Raw genomic sequence first — 15,241 nt, 5'->3', positions numbered from 1 at the left:
CCTAATGTTTATTATTATCACCAAACTTGCTGAAGTTGATGTTCATACATTATTTCAATTATTTCTGCTTTTATAGCCTTTGATAATGATAAATGGCTTTAAATTTTATGTAAATCTGTCGTGTTTTTTTGGGGGGGGGGTGGACTACAATTTTCTGTATTTAAAGCATAATTTATTGTCACTCAGTATCATATATTTCCAAAATTTCACATCATCTGTAACCTACTTCAATCTGAACAAAAAATTTGCCATGTAGGTCATGTAGAAGCTTAGACAAATGGTATTTGTGTGATTTTCAGAGAAAAGTGTCTGGGTCTTACAAGGTATATGTGTCTGTATCCATTAATTAAAGTAACCAAACAGATGTATCACCATTATCTTTATATCAAATCACCAAATCCATCAGTAATCGTATTACAAAAGAAATGAATATAACAATTTAAAACAACTAAAACATTAGCTTATTCAGCTAATTCATTCAATCTTGTGTAAAAATACATAGACTTTCAAACAAAATCTTCAATTAGCAGCAAAAATCCCACATTTTGCTGTGCACAATCAATGCAGCCTTAAAAACATAAAACAGCTCTTATAACACTGGGTTTTTAAATTAAAGGTTGGATGAATAAAGGAACACAAGGAATTATTAAATCATGCCACATTTATTAATCGTTATTGAGTCGTCACGTGTCCCATTGCAATTAATCTAACAATCAATGTGGTTTATCTGTAAAATAATTGGCTGTTTTTTATTTTAATAGACATCTATATATTTGACAAATAATTAATTAATTAATAAAAATTAATGTCTCAACCCTGCGATCAAATATTTTCACTAGCTTTTGACAGCGAAAAAAAAATGGAGTTAGTGTTTCGTGTTGGTGATGGAATCAAAACAAATCATCTTTGACAGCTTGACCCTCGCTGTGAGTCAGAGTGAAGTGACTCAACTTGATGTAACATGAGGTCGTACGTGAGCAACACCTAGCTTAGCTGTGGCTCTAGATCAGCCGTTTTGATCCCAAGTTCTGCTTAAGATCAGCACAAAAACATGAGGACTAATATTGAAATACTGCAAGTAGGTCCAAGTCCTCACCTTGATCACTTATTCTACACTTGGTTTTTGTTCGCGATAGGAAATAAGTTTAGTGGCTTGATTTACAGCTGTCTGTTCTTAGCAAAAATGTATTTTTAACAGAAAGTATCTGACGGTATGGATCATATGTCGGTGGTGTATATTTAAAGCAGCCGAGTGCATGAGGGTAATGAACCAAAAGCAGTTATGTAATAGTGGAGCTCAAAGCGCTTCTTGTCCACCGTCGCTATTGAAGTGATCCGACGTCATGAATGTTTAAAGGAAGTATTGGTCTGGGTTTTTGACCACATTAGCAGAAACACTAAACTTTAAAGGAAGCAAAACATAGTCTGAGGAACATCATGAACCAGTGTGGAGTTGAGTTGAGCTATTGTTGTTCTTTATATGAAATTAAAGTAGACGTTCAATTCATTGCTTTTTTGTTTTTTTGTAAATTTGTAAATCATTTTGTATTAATTGTAGATATGTAAAGTTTTTTTTTTATTCAGAGAACTTTTTTCAGGAAGTTTATTTTGATCTCCTGACATGTTTCGACTGCCAGTCTTCCTCAGAGGCATCTGCTGATCGCTTTGATGAGTTCTTTCTTTCAAAGTGAATTTCCTGAAAACAATTGTCTCAATAAAAAAAATAAAACCATAACATATTATTAAAAAAGAAGACGAAAATTAACTTGTTGGAATTATTACGGTAATTGTAGAATTTTTAAGGAGAAAAATGAATTTTTACAGGTTAAGATCAGAATTGAGCATTAAAGTCTGTGTAAAACAGAAAAAAATGTGTGTTATGAGTTTGTCACACCACACTGACCACTGAGCCAAATTTGAAAGATGAAAGAAATCGCCAAGTATATAAAATTGCGAAAAACAAGCTCTTCTCTCTGCTTTGAAACGCTGGGGGCGTGTCAGTTAGAGGCGCTGGAACCACGCCCACGCGCGGGAAGGGCACCGCCTCCATGTATTGTGTCTATGGGAGAGAGCAGTGTGAAAGCGGCTCCAGCGTCGATAGTGCTTCCAGAAGTGCTCGGAACGGCCAAACGAGGCGTCAGTGGAAAGGTCTTCTCCGCCCAAGTCCGAATATGTGCATCTCTCTCAGGTGGAGTCAGAACTGCGCCCCGCTAGAGGTGAAACACACAATCGCGGTGCAAAAAAAGTGCTCTTTTAACGGAAAATGTGACACCAGCAGACACGTTTAATTCTCCCGAGTACGAATATGTGGTTTGTTTTTGGCTAGGGGCCGAAGTTTGCCCGCTGGAGGACGTGGACGTTGGGTGTGCTTCAGCAGCAGGGTCGGGTTTATGCTAATGATGGCTCCGTTAATGTAACGCGGCTATGATTTCTGACCTGCCCAATAATCCTGAATACAGAAATTTGAAACAGTTTGTGAATCCTAGCTCCACAATTACATTATAAATGGTTGAATGACTTTTTACATGTTTTAAGGAAAACATTTATGACCTATTTAATGTGTTTGGAAGAAAATGACTGAATTTGCTTTACATGGACTTTAAGGCTTGCAGTGTGAATGTAACCTATGAGCAGCTGGTTGATGGGAGATGACCTCTGTCACATGTGTAATTAAAGTATTTACATGTGCATTAAATGATTACATGCCTGAGATTAGATGACCTTTTTTTGTCATGCCGCTGCTGATAGAAATTACCTTTCACATTTCTAATCCAGTGAGTTGACAGGGTCAGCCTTGGAGCTGTAATCACAGCTAGTCTAACAAGGTGGCACTGTTGCTTAGCTACTGCTCTATTCACAGAGCGTGAAGGCAGGGCTTCTCCTCCTCCACCTCCTCCTCCTCCTCCTCCTACCATTAGACAACTGTGAATGCAGCAGGGCAAGTACATGGTGCTGGATGCCATCTATTGGCTTCTCAGCGCTTTCTGCTGCTGCTAAAGTCACCAGCCTGATCAGAAGCTGCGCTGCCATCGCCAGTGTCTTTGCGTAGCTGCTGCCTTTGCTAGTGCTTCTGCTGCGCTCTCCCCCTTAAATGGTGTGGGCAGAGTGGGATGGAAGACTGCATTGGGAATCTTTTTGTGGACATGGTCTTTGCTGTTGGTGTTGCCGTAGCACCGTCGTGGTGACAACATGCCGTTGAAATGGAAAAGCGGTTCTCCCGTCAGCTGGAAATTCCCAGTGCCAGTGCTTAAGGCATCCAGGTCTTCACCTCTTCTGCCTGCTTACATGTGAGTAAGAGCTGGCTGCACATTCACTTTGAACAGTTCTAGGAATCACTGTGGAGATGGATATATTTTATTTTGTTGATTTTATTGCAAACGTGTGTAATTATACAGAAGGGTTTTGTGTGTTTCGGTTGGTGGAAGGCTTTTGCTCATTCAGCTGCTATAGCCTGGACATGGCCGGCTCCACATCTCGCACTCTTGCCCCCCCGTCGTCCCTTTGGCTGTGTTTATTTGGGAACAGGGACTCAGCAGCTTGGGAGGAGCCAGCCTTTGTCAGGATGTCTGCTGTGCCCTGGTTTAGAAGCTATTGTCATCCGCTGCTGTTCTGGAGTGGGGGGGAAGGGTCGGATGGGAGTGCTTAACGCAGCATCTCGCCATCCATCCTCTTTGCTTCTGTTTCCAAAGCTCCAGAGCTTTGCTTATGAATGGTCCTATTTGACTTTTGAAATTTAATTCAAAATTTGATTTCTAAAGGTTAAAATTCAAGTTGTGTGTTAGAAAACGAGGAAAATTACTTTTCTGTAAAACAACCAAGGAGGCCAATTTAAAGCCTAGGGTTCATTGTGAAATTTTTAGTTTTCCTTATCACATTTTGAAGCCTGATTTGTTAATATAGAACCAGTTATTTTCTCAAGTATTAATGCAGCACATGCTAAATATGATGGCACTGTCAGTTCCTCCCAATGAACTGTCTTTTATATCTCCTAGTTCTGAATGTGTGCTTTTTCTATTCTTCAGTATTGTTAGCCCTATACCAGACTTAATTTTTTTTTATCAAATAAGTGTAACATATGGTGACATTTAACACAAAAAAATACAACAGTTTAAATTGGATTAAAGCGGTTATGTTCAATTTAATTGGATTGTGTAAAAATTGGTCTTTCCTTCTACGTAAGTGTTTGTTTTTCAGCCTGAACAATCAAATGCTTTTTTTCAAATATTTGTTTTATAGTTTAATGACATGGACATATTAATTGTGAGATGTTGACTGAAAACTTATCAGTGAGCACATGTATCACCTCAATCAAAACCTTGTCATTGACGGTACTTAAAGTATAGTTTATATTTTTATTGATCAACATTAAGAATAGGAAAAATGGAGGATTTTCTCTTCAAAATGTTGTTGGTGAATGTGAAATCTCTCACATGGAAGTCACATTTGGCATGTGAGCCACGTGTGACCCCACCTTCGTCTGCCCCACCACACCATTGACTATTTTGAAATGCTCGCAAAGTAAACTTGTGTTTAGAGGGAGGCCCCAAACATAGGTTACCCTTGTGGTCAGGGAGAAGTCACTCTTTATAGTCTGTTTTGCTTTGGAGACATTTTTAACTCTTGTGGTCGGGCAGGCTTTCTATCCTTAGCAACGCTTTTAAAAAGATGACATGGTTTGTTTAAAGCTGCTGGCGACATTTTTTTTAAAGTATTCCTGTGTTTCATTCAAAAGTTGATGCCAGTTTGATCCTAAAAAGTGACTTTTCTGCTGTTGTTGCGGATTAAAACTTGCGCCAAAACAATGGAGGATGTTAACTTTGTGGCTTTCTTGGGAAACACCCGAATCTTCCTTGTCTGGTGAAAAATTCAAGAAATCACAGTAAGAATGAAGTAAAAACACTTCATAAATATCAGAAATGTATTGTCAGAGTAGAGTAACCTTGTATTGTAAATTTAGCCTAATAACGAGACATTTCATGTATGAACCATTTATCCTTGCTTTCTTTTTGCCAAATCTGTCATGAAACGCTTTCACTTATGCGCATATTTGCATTCTTCTACGGGATTTCCCTATTCCCAGAATGCAACGCACAAAATTTTTATCAAAAATTCAAATCACATAAACATTTGTCAACAAACCGTTCAGCCTTCGATGTTGTTTATGATTAAATGCTCCCGTTTTGTGGAAAAAAATAACATTTATTTATTGATCTATGAGCACACAAAAAAAAATCCAAATTGTGTTTCCATTGAAGGTTGTTTTGGAGCCTCGTAACTCCTGTGATATCTAGGGATGTAACGATTCACTCAACTCCCGATACGATTCACGATACTGGGTTCACGATACGATTCTCTCACGATTTATTTTACAAAATGGGACTGTAGACAAAATTTTTTTTGGGAGAAAAACTAGAAAATACTGTACTATTTTCCTTTTATTTTTCATTGTCAAAAGAATTCCTTGATAAACTATTCAAAACAATACAATTTAACTAAAAATAAATCTTGAATGAAATAAATAAAGGAATAATACAAATGAAAATGAAGCCTATTAATTTAAATTCTGGTTCTATAATAAACAATGTAAAACTGCATAATAGTTCTTTTTCTTTTAAAAGTGCAACTGAAAATGTATTTTGTGCCTTAACAATTGGACTTTAAAAAAAACAAACAAACCGTGATTACACTGATTTACGTCATATTTGTTTGGACCAGCAGAGGGCGCTGGTAACCCCCTGGTCGGTTGGCATGCAGATATCTTGCAGTGAATAAGAGAAGCTATGCTAGCAGACAGAGCTAATAGTAAAACGTGACTTTTACAGATAATCAAATAATATTACAGATATTCTTTCGGTGCTTAAGGGGTAATGAATCATTTATTAACATATTTAAGAGTAGAAGGCGGTCAGTAAGAAAGTATTAGCAGACTCCGCCCGCCGCTTACACTGGTGGATAGCGCCCTCTGCTGGTTTAAAAAAAAGTACTGCGATTCAATTTTCAGAAAATCGATATCAACCGTGATACCTATGAATCGATTTTTAACTGCCTTACGATTAATCGTTACATCCCTAGTGATATCTCATCTTGCGAGACTTTGCTGCAGGAAGATAGATGCTTTTCTTTGTTGTTTCAAGTCTAATGTGGCACTTATAATTTTTAAGTCTAATACTATGAGAAGTGGTCACGTGACCAGGTACATGACGTTCTCTGATGTATAACTGTGTAAAAAATGTTTCCATTGAGCTTTTGCGACACATTTCAATATGGAAATGTCTAAAAAAAAAAAAAAAAAAAAAAAAACCACCTCTTGAAACTGTGAAAACCTTTCAGCGATATTTGAATTTTTTTTTATTTATTTTTTTTAATTCAAGTGTTTCCATTACTAGTTTTCATCCTACAACAGCGTTATTTAGATTTTGCACATTTCCAAGGGTAATAGAAACACAGCTAATAACCCTGAACACGAGCCAACCTGTGAGTGACCTTCACTGTGGACCTTTCCTCACTCTGAAAAACATCTTTCGGTTTGGTGTTCACATAAAGTACTCATAGTTAATGTCCTGCTTTTATCTTGGCCTGGTTCAGCACTAAGCATTTATTATACATGACTCGAGTGTGTGGCATTGCTGGTTTGAGTCCTGTCTAAGACCTTTATCACATTATTCTGCTGCGTTTCCTAATGCTCTTCCCCTGTTCAACAATCATCTTCCCATAAAATGTAGAAAAATCCACTCTATGTAGAATTCTTGTTGGGAAATCTTGTCTTTGAGGTTCTTAACAGTTTAGCAGTGCTGCTGTCTCTGGGGTCTTCAGATTTTGGTGGGTTTTTGTATAGACGAGCTACTCGAAGGCAGCTCGCCGTGAGGAATGCTTTATTGTTGGAGCTTCATTGGCGATTGTAGTTGAAGGTAATGCGATCAGATTCTTTTTCACACAGTGAGTGATAAGCTATAGGTGTAACGAAACCTTTGAAGGATGAAAGAACAGTTTTTGCCGCCAGAATCTTCAATGCTAGGTTTAATTAATGTAAACAGAAGTAATGCATTTTCTTTAAGAGCTAAATAACCAGAAATAATTATATCTGATGGTTTGACAGCATTTAAATATAATAAAAAACTTGGCATTTGTGCCTGAGGTTTTTTTTTTTCTTTCTACTGACAAAAAGGCATTTTTCAAGGTTAAAAATACATAAAAAAACAGTAAAGTTGCATACGCAGATATCTCCCACCATGATTTATGTGTTAATTGAATTCAGTTGAAGTTGTAACTGCTGCACAGCTCTTTAACTATTGTGCTTTGTGGTTGTTCTCCAAAGGGAAGACACTGGTGGAGGTTCACACAATTAATGGTTCTTTGAAATAAATAATGCATTGTTCCACTCATGTTTATGTGTATGATGGAAAAAGCCAGCTTTCAAAGAAAAACCTTCATCTGAATATTTAATATGGAATGGAAAGCACAGCTGTATGGATGTAGATCACAGTGACGTAAAACAAAAGAATTCAATCAACATGAAACGTGTCGTACAAGCTTGTTTCTTCCAATTCTGTGGATGTCAGATACCCTCTCTCTGGGAATAACATCTGACCCTGTTCTGGAATGAGGCCGGCATTATACTGGTGGATTAGTTTTAACATGCATGTGGTGATCATCTTACAGCTCAACATGCTTTGATAGATCAAATTTACTGTAAAGTACCAAAAATGTTTAAGGATTTTTAATCCACCACCACCCATTGGACCATTGGACAGCCACCAATGGGACTTTTTATTTTCATTGAAAGACCTGGATAGAAGATCATATAGTTAGCCAGGTCAGCTAAAACTGTCAGAACTACGCTCATTTTTTAAATGTACTTATTTATTTTCACCTTGTCTGCACATGCTCCCGAGGTCAACATTACATGTATTGTTACAGCTATGCATATTTTATTATTGCAATGAAATAAATACATGTATTTTTCTGCATAATTGTGACCATCAGCAGTCCTCCCTACGGAAGGGTAAGAAAAACTTTATTATGGGGAAGATAGATAAAGAAAGGGCTGTGTTACACCTTGGTGAGGGGGAAAGCAACTGGGGAGTTTGGGTGGGACAGGGTGGGAGAGTCAACTATTTTGGTCGTAACTGAAGCGGAAACACGTCAGGATTTTATCTATTACAGACACACACATTAAAACTATATTTTTTAAGCATCCTGTGTATGAGTTCTGATAATCCCTACGCACACACACATACAGAACCGTTCTGGTCCACCACTGATCTTCCTCCTGAATAGAACATAGAAATCTCGCGTGATCAAACAAGATCTAACAATGTGATCTAATGCTGCGTTCCCAGCCTCTCGGAACTCATGATTTTCCGACCTCCTAGTTGACAAAAGTGACTCGGAACGCCACCTGAAGTCAGAGCTCTGCCTCTGTTAAAGAAATCTGAATAATATCCTCGTGCTGCTGCTGCTGCTGCTGAACTCGGTTGAACTCGGAGATAGAAATTTTCAACTGGGAAATGCCGAGTTCCGAGTTGCCTTGAACGCAGGATAACGTGTGTCTCGGTCAGCTGCTTCTTGATTGGCTACATTTCAAATCACGAGTCGTCATCTTTTTTTTTCCTCACACACGAGTAATTTTGGTTGTAAATATTGAAGAAGTTTTATAATGTACGATTGTCGGACCCGATCCGTTTCACAGCCGATTATCAGGACGAATTCACTCTGAAAAAACCTAAGATTATCTGACATTTATCATCTTTTGGTTGGTAACGGATAAAATTGGGAGAAAAACGACCTGATTATCTTTGTGTGTAACCTGCTTAACCTTCTCTTTGACCTGTTTACAGATACATGGTAATAATGTATTTGGGTATATTTTTAAGTCAAGTGTTAGCATGCAAATTTAGAAATGGAACCCCATTGTGCTAAAACCTGAAATCTCTCTTATCATGATATCATAATCTGCATGAGTGGAGCTCTAAGAGGATGATAATGTGCTGCTGCTTAGTCACAGTAACGCTAATCAAGGTATCCACTGAATGAATATTCTAATCAAAATACTGTCAATGTTAACTGCTCATATTCTATTACTCGGGTAATGATCAAAAGTGTGTTCCTTTTTATTAAACAGATTGAATGTATCGTTTATGCAGATTGTCTGCTCCACCCACCGGCAAACGTGGTGCAGTATTTTCATTAAGGCTGAATCTGAATTTGGGTTTTTTAGACATTGTTTCTGCTATAAATTGAATTGAACCAAAAGATTTTGACCTGGAAAAAGTTCAAGGTTTACCCAAACGGGACAAAGCATCACATTGAAAAAGGTCTTCATTTGTGAGCGTTGCTACTTTCTCCCTCTCTGTCTGGCAGATCTTCTTAAACACAGTCAGATTCAATGGGAGTCATCTCTGACGTGCCACCCTCGAGTCTCTCTGCAGATGTTGAGTGAAAATTAAGTCCGAGCTTTGGCAGAGCAGCTGAAGGCCAGTCCATCTGTGCGCTTGAGTACGGAGAGTTCTCATGACTAAAGGACTGATTAGCAAACCCCCGCTTAAATAAACTCCCAATATGTTCTCTCACTAAGGTTTTTTACTGGTAATGAGCAGTTGCCGTGGTTTGGTTGATTCTGCACAAAGGGTGAAAGGTTTAATTGTGAGCAGACCAGTGACTCTTCACAGGCTCAGCGGCTTGTCTTTGCCTTTTATTGTGGCAAATTTAAATGTCATGTTTTTTTTTATGCATCTGTTTTTGTTCAACCACGAGATCCTGATTTATGAAGTGCAGCTACGATGGCTAATCTTAGTTCGATGTGTGTCAAACTTTTCTCATAGTGTATTCGTTAGGGTTCAGAGGGCTTTGAGCTAGGGTTTATATATCTACATCTTTATGGTCTGGCATTTACTGAAAAATGTGGGTCCATTAAAGCTGCTATGGATTATATAAGAGTATAAGAGTGCGTTCACACTGACGGATCATAGAGAGGTTAAAACGCTCTACGGGGTTCTCGCGGATCCTTAAAAAGTCTTAAAAGGCATTGAGTTAATGAATCCAAAAATAAGGCCTTAATCGTCATTAAAATGTCTTAAATCAATGTTTTAAGTCTTACATTTTAACACATAAGTAGGATTTTATGATTCCAATTAGTCTCACATTTCAAAATAAATTGTGACATTTGTTTAAAAAAATAAATAAATAATTATAAACAACATGGGAAAATGTAAATATTGCCTGTCCAACAAAAATTTTTAATGGTTTTTTAGATAGATTTTTTGGTAGATTTTTAGCTCTTTTTTTTATCATCTTGTGTTTTTAGAGTGATTTTGATTATTTTTAGTCAGTTTTTTTTGTGTAATTTTGTGTGTTTACTTTGGGGGCCCGTCTGCACTAGACACTAGAAAACAGTTACCCTAACCCTATGTAATTGTTGTGGCGGTTTTTTTTAACCCCCAATTATGTTTACTGTGAAGTTGGTCTTAAATTTAATTTCAAATGGCAATAAAGTTTTAAAAAGACTTGAATTTAATTTGACTGAAGCTGTGGAAACCCCGCTCTAGGATTTGTTTGGTCTGATAGTCCGCCTTGTTTGGTTGATGTGAACGTCGCAAACAAAGTCTAAAGTGATTGTTTCTGTCTGTCTGGGAGCATTTCCAAACAAAACCTAGCGCGATTAGGAGCACCGTAAACGGATCAAACACAGGATGTATCGGTGATGACGTAGAGTGCAAGGTATTATGGGTTATCGGGAAGAACTGCAACAATGCAAAACAGAGCTTTAAAACTACCAATAGCACATCAACTTGTTGCTGCTCCATTGTTAAAGGACTCTTAAGCACTCGCTTTGACCCATAGATGAGAAATACTACTACTGTTTTCTGTTTTTCTGTCTAGAGAAGTCTCTACTCCAGTAACGGCGCCCTCAAGTGGTTAGCCTAGCTCATATAACTGCACCAGAGGCTGTTTGGAGCAGATCAGAAGTTACGCTCTGAACACAAACCGAGCCAAACCAAGGTGCTAAAATGATCACATGTCCTCCAACCATGCAGACTTAGTCCACCACTAAACCGGTGTGAAAGCAGCCTAATTACGCTTTGAATGTGTTTCTATTGAAGATTGTTTTGAGCCTCGCAACTCTCGTGAAATCTCATCCCTCGAGACTTTGTTGCAGGAAGATGGACGCTCCAAACCTCCTTGCTAAGAAATGTCTCGGTATCCTTTTCTGTCCACATGTTTTTTTTTTTGTTTTTTTTTTGGGAGAAGTGGTCATGTGACCAGTGGAAAAAGTGTTTTCATTGCACTTTTTACGATACATTTCCATATTGAAACGTTTGAAAAACCTCCATGAAAGCATGAAAGCTTTTTAGCGATATTTGAGAGTCCTTTGCCACTTTACATTGCACTATTTAGATTTAATGCTCTCCCAAGGGTAATGGAAACACAGCTGTAGTCTATGCCTCATCGATCAATTAATTCACGATCACATCCCAGAATGCAATGCATGAAACTTTTCCAACATGTCAACAGTGTTTACAGTTGAGCAAACTTTCGAGCAGCCATTTCAACCTTTTACATCTTCATTTTTTGAGCAAATTATTTGATCTATTGATCTATGAAGCCTACGTTACTGTGTCTTTATCTGATAGAATATTATCGTCTCTAGCAGCTTTAGTTCTTCTTTTAGTCATGGACCAAGGCAAACCTGTAGCTGATGGAACTGAAAACACTCCAAAGGGTCTAAAACAGACATGGGCAACTGTTGGCCCAGGGACCACGTGCGGCCCTCTGCCTAATTTTTAGCACCCCCCAATGTAAACACAGTAAACTCCAACAATGTACAAAATGGACCACAATGTACATAAAACGACCACAAAAATACACAAAATTACTCAAACGCACAAAACGAAGCACCGTGATCGCCCAGCCAATAGGCTTTGACTTCCTGTAGCGGATACTGTCAATCAAAGTGAATGTGGAACTGTGCACGGAAACAAGGCCACGCGTCAGCAAACGGGTAAATACGATTTTGGCTTTTACCTCAGAAATATCTATCGCCAAAAGAATAATTATGACTATCAACTCTATAAACCTATATCAATGTGACCTTGTTATGTACAGGGATGCGCGTGCAGAAAAGTAGAGGCGTGGCTTCTGGTAGATTGGCAGAGGCAGGGGAGGAAGTGAAGCGGTTTAGGGCGGGACATCGATGCGTTTCTCAGAAACTCAGATATCAGCTTTAATTGCTCAAACGATGGAAAAATAGACAAAATAAAACACACAAAAGAACGACAGAAAGATACATAGTAATTACTCCAGAAACAAGATGCCCACAAAAATTAACAAAATGACAAAGATAGACATTCACAATGACAACAAAGACTCCATTTTAATTCTAAAAAAAAATCTTTAAAACATAGAAAACCCCAATAAATAAAAAAAAATTACCAAATGACGACAAAAACCCACAAACCCTTTTATTTCCTGTGTTAATGCTCAGATTGGTCATTATTCTGAATGCTGCTAACATGAAAGTTGATAATGTGGCCCTCGGATTAGACAACCACACTTTTGTGGCCCATCTCTGATCTAAAAACATCATGATTTACTGTACATTTTTAAGAACGCTTTTCTCCAAATTTTTGGTTTTCATTTAATATTAACAGAAGGTACAGTCGAGCAAAGAATTTAAATTAAAATGTATTTTGTTTAAAATTGTAATCTCTCCTCCAAATACAAGCCGCAGCAGATGCATCACCTGATCCCACCAGCTCCCGACTGGTTGAACAGGAAGGCAGATTCTGAGCGTCTGTCACTGCTAAAAGGTCAGGCTCGTCTGCAGTAAAACCTCAAATCACATGCACCTATTCTGTCACCATTACAGCTCATAATGATTCAGGGCCCTTTGCTTTCCCCCAGTGTGACATTGATCTGTTCTGATGTTGAGGTCCTAAAATAGATGAGTTTATTAAAGTTTCTGTCAATGCATGGCTAAGCATGACGCGGCAGTAAAGCCACACTCATTAATCTTTTAAGACTCTTCCACTGTCGGCGCAGGCAAAAAGCCAAGCTGACTTTAGCTTCCTGAACTGTCACTGGTGGAAGGATGTTTTTAAGCTTTCAGCTGACGGGAAGACGAGGAAAAAAAACCAAAACAAGGATGGTAGTCAACTCAGTCCCTTTATACTTTATTCTTTGCTCAGTATTTTCTCTCTAAATGCTAAAATGTAAATGTATTTGTTAATATCCCAGCATCTCTTTTCTGTTGTGTGTTTAATAATAAACATTAAAACCATGCTCTATTTGAGGCTAAATGACTTAGAGACTTGATGGCTTTCTTGTTTGCTGACTATGCAAATTTAGTGATGACTCTTCTTTCTACAATGCTACTGATGGGAGTTTGCATCTAATCCACCTCTCGATCAGGGGTGTCAAACTCATTTTAGTTCAGGGGCCAAAAACAAAGTTAATTAGTCTTTTGCTTGTGTTTATGTCACTTTGGATGCAAGTGTCTGCTAAATGAAACTAAATGTAATGTAAGGCACATTCTATGCAGGATTTTCTCTTTTAAATTCATTGATTTTGAGTGATTTATTTATTTTCTTTCTTTTTTTTTTTCTATTTATTTAATTTGTCGAAATTATGTGAAACATTTTGTGAAATAAATTGAGTTTGAACAATTGATTTAAAATGACTGCAGTCGTGATAAAATCATGGGAAAATTGTCATTCTCCAAATATTGTGGCGTTTAATTGAATTTGTGTATTTAGAAGGGCTGAGATATCTACAACTGAATTATTATGTCATTTACACAATAATTAATGTTTTTTACTTTCTCCTGCGAGACAAATTGGATGGTCTAAAGTAGGGATGTAACGATTCACTCAATTCACAATACTGGGTTCATGATACGATTCTCTCACGATTTATTTTAGACAAATGATGACTGAAAAATATTCCTTTATTTTTTTTGGGAAAAAAACTAGAATATACTGTACTATTTTCCTTTTATTTTTCATTGTCAAAAGAATTCCTTGATAAACTATTCAAAACAATACAATTTAACTAAAAATAAATCTTGAATGAAATAAATAAAGGAATAATACAAATGAAGAAGAATCCTATTAATTTTATTTCTGGTTCTATAGTAAACAATGCAAAACTGCATAATAGTTATTTTTCTTTTTAAAAGTGCAACTGAAAATGTATTTTGTGCCTTAACAATTGGACTTAAAAAAAAAAAAAAAGAGAAATTTGAAATTGATTTTCATCTGAAGTGTGTTTTTAATTTGTTAGTTTAGATATTAATGACTGCATTGCATTAAAATGTGAAAAGGCTCTGGTACATTGGTGTATTAGCTGAACTGGTGATCAGTTTACCTGGTGACACACGGCTGTGCAGGGTTTTGTGTAAAATGTGAGTGATTCTCCAGTAGCGGTATAATTAAAGGCTTCACAAATCATGTTTTGGGATCGTATCGCACTGTTTAATGAGATTTTCCCTGTTAAGCGAGTGGCTGATGGGCTAGCAGTGTGGCTAGCGTTGTCCTAGCAATGGAGCCTTGCGTGATATTAACATAACATAAATCATCCAGGGCATATAAACGTAAAATTAAAAACGATAGTTGAATTTAATCACCATATTTAGCATGTTTGGTATGATTTCAGGAAGTTTAATTGCCAGTAAAGTATCTAATCAGGGAACGACGATGAAGTGACACAGAAATGCGTAAACTCTGAAACCAAATTTCCGAAGGCCCTACAAATGTTCTGCTGATGATCAGGTCTCTCATATTCAAATACATCGAGATTAATTCCTGTAGATCTGTTATCTATCATTTCAGACTTGGCCTGTGGTCAGTGTTGTTCACTGAAACAGTTTAATGCAGAACAGATGAAAGGGGAAGCGTCTCTTTGATCATTAAATTCCTCCTAAGTCATGGCGCTATTATAGCCTGAAGGTGTGGGAGATTAAGCAGTATCTTGGTTTTATTCTAACTCCTGCTTTGATTTGAGCTTTTATCATCCGTCCTCATTTTGTTGATGGCTTTTGGCGTGCTGTTAAGATGCTGCTGAATATCAAATGAAACTGTGATATTAAAGCCTCATTAATCTCACAGTAGCAGAGTTGTTTTCAACTTGATTTATTAATTGCAAAACTCCAGGTAAGGGAAAACATTTGAACGACAAACAGTGAATTCTGATTACTTGGTAGCAAACATTAGTCTTTATTTGTGGAATATGGTGAGGTGTATGAAGA

At 37.4% G+C, this 15,241-nt stretch overlaps 1 protein-coding gene across 4 annotated transcripts in view; it reads left to right on the top strand.

Annotated features, from left to right (window-relative positions):
- The window catches only part of klhl13 (kelch-like family member 13), a 58,884-nt gene that overhangs the window by 6,007 nt on the left and 37,636 nt on the right, over positions 1-15,241 (top strand). Inside the window, exon 1 of one of the 4 annotated variants that reach the window (XM_028466776.1) lies at positions 2,929-3,287. The exons of 2 other annotated variants lie outside the window; for them this stretch is intronic. In XM_028466776.1, coding sequence (XP_028322577.1) covers positions 3,190-3,287 — 98 coding nt within the window. In that variant the 5' untranslated portion in view covers positions 2,929-3,189. Of the gene's footprint in view, positions 1-2,928; positions 3,288-12,721; positions 12,807-15,241 lie in introns of those variants that run through there. One more of the 4 variants, XM_028466779.1, reaches the window with a different exon arrangement.

The sequence above is a fragment of the Gouania willdenowi genome, chromosome 14 (genome assembly GCF_900634775.1).
Source record: "Gouania willdenowi chromosome 14, fGouWil2.1, whole genome shotgun sequence".
In the NCBI taxonomy this organism is placed as follows: domain Eukaryota; kingdom Metazoa; phylum Chordata; class Actinopteri; order Blenniiformes; family Gobiesocidae; genus Gouania; species Gouania willdenowi.
The sequence above is the reverse complement of the archived record's forward strand: the minus strand, read 5'-3'. Positions and strand labels throughout refer to the sequence as shown.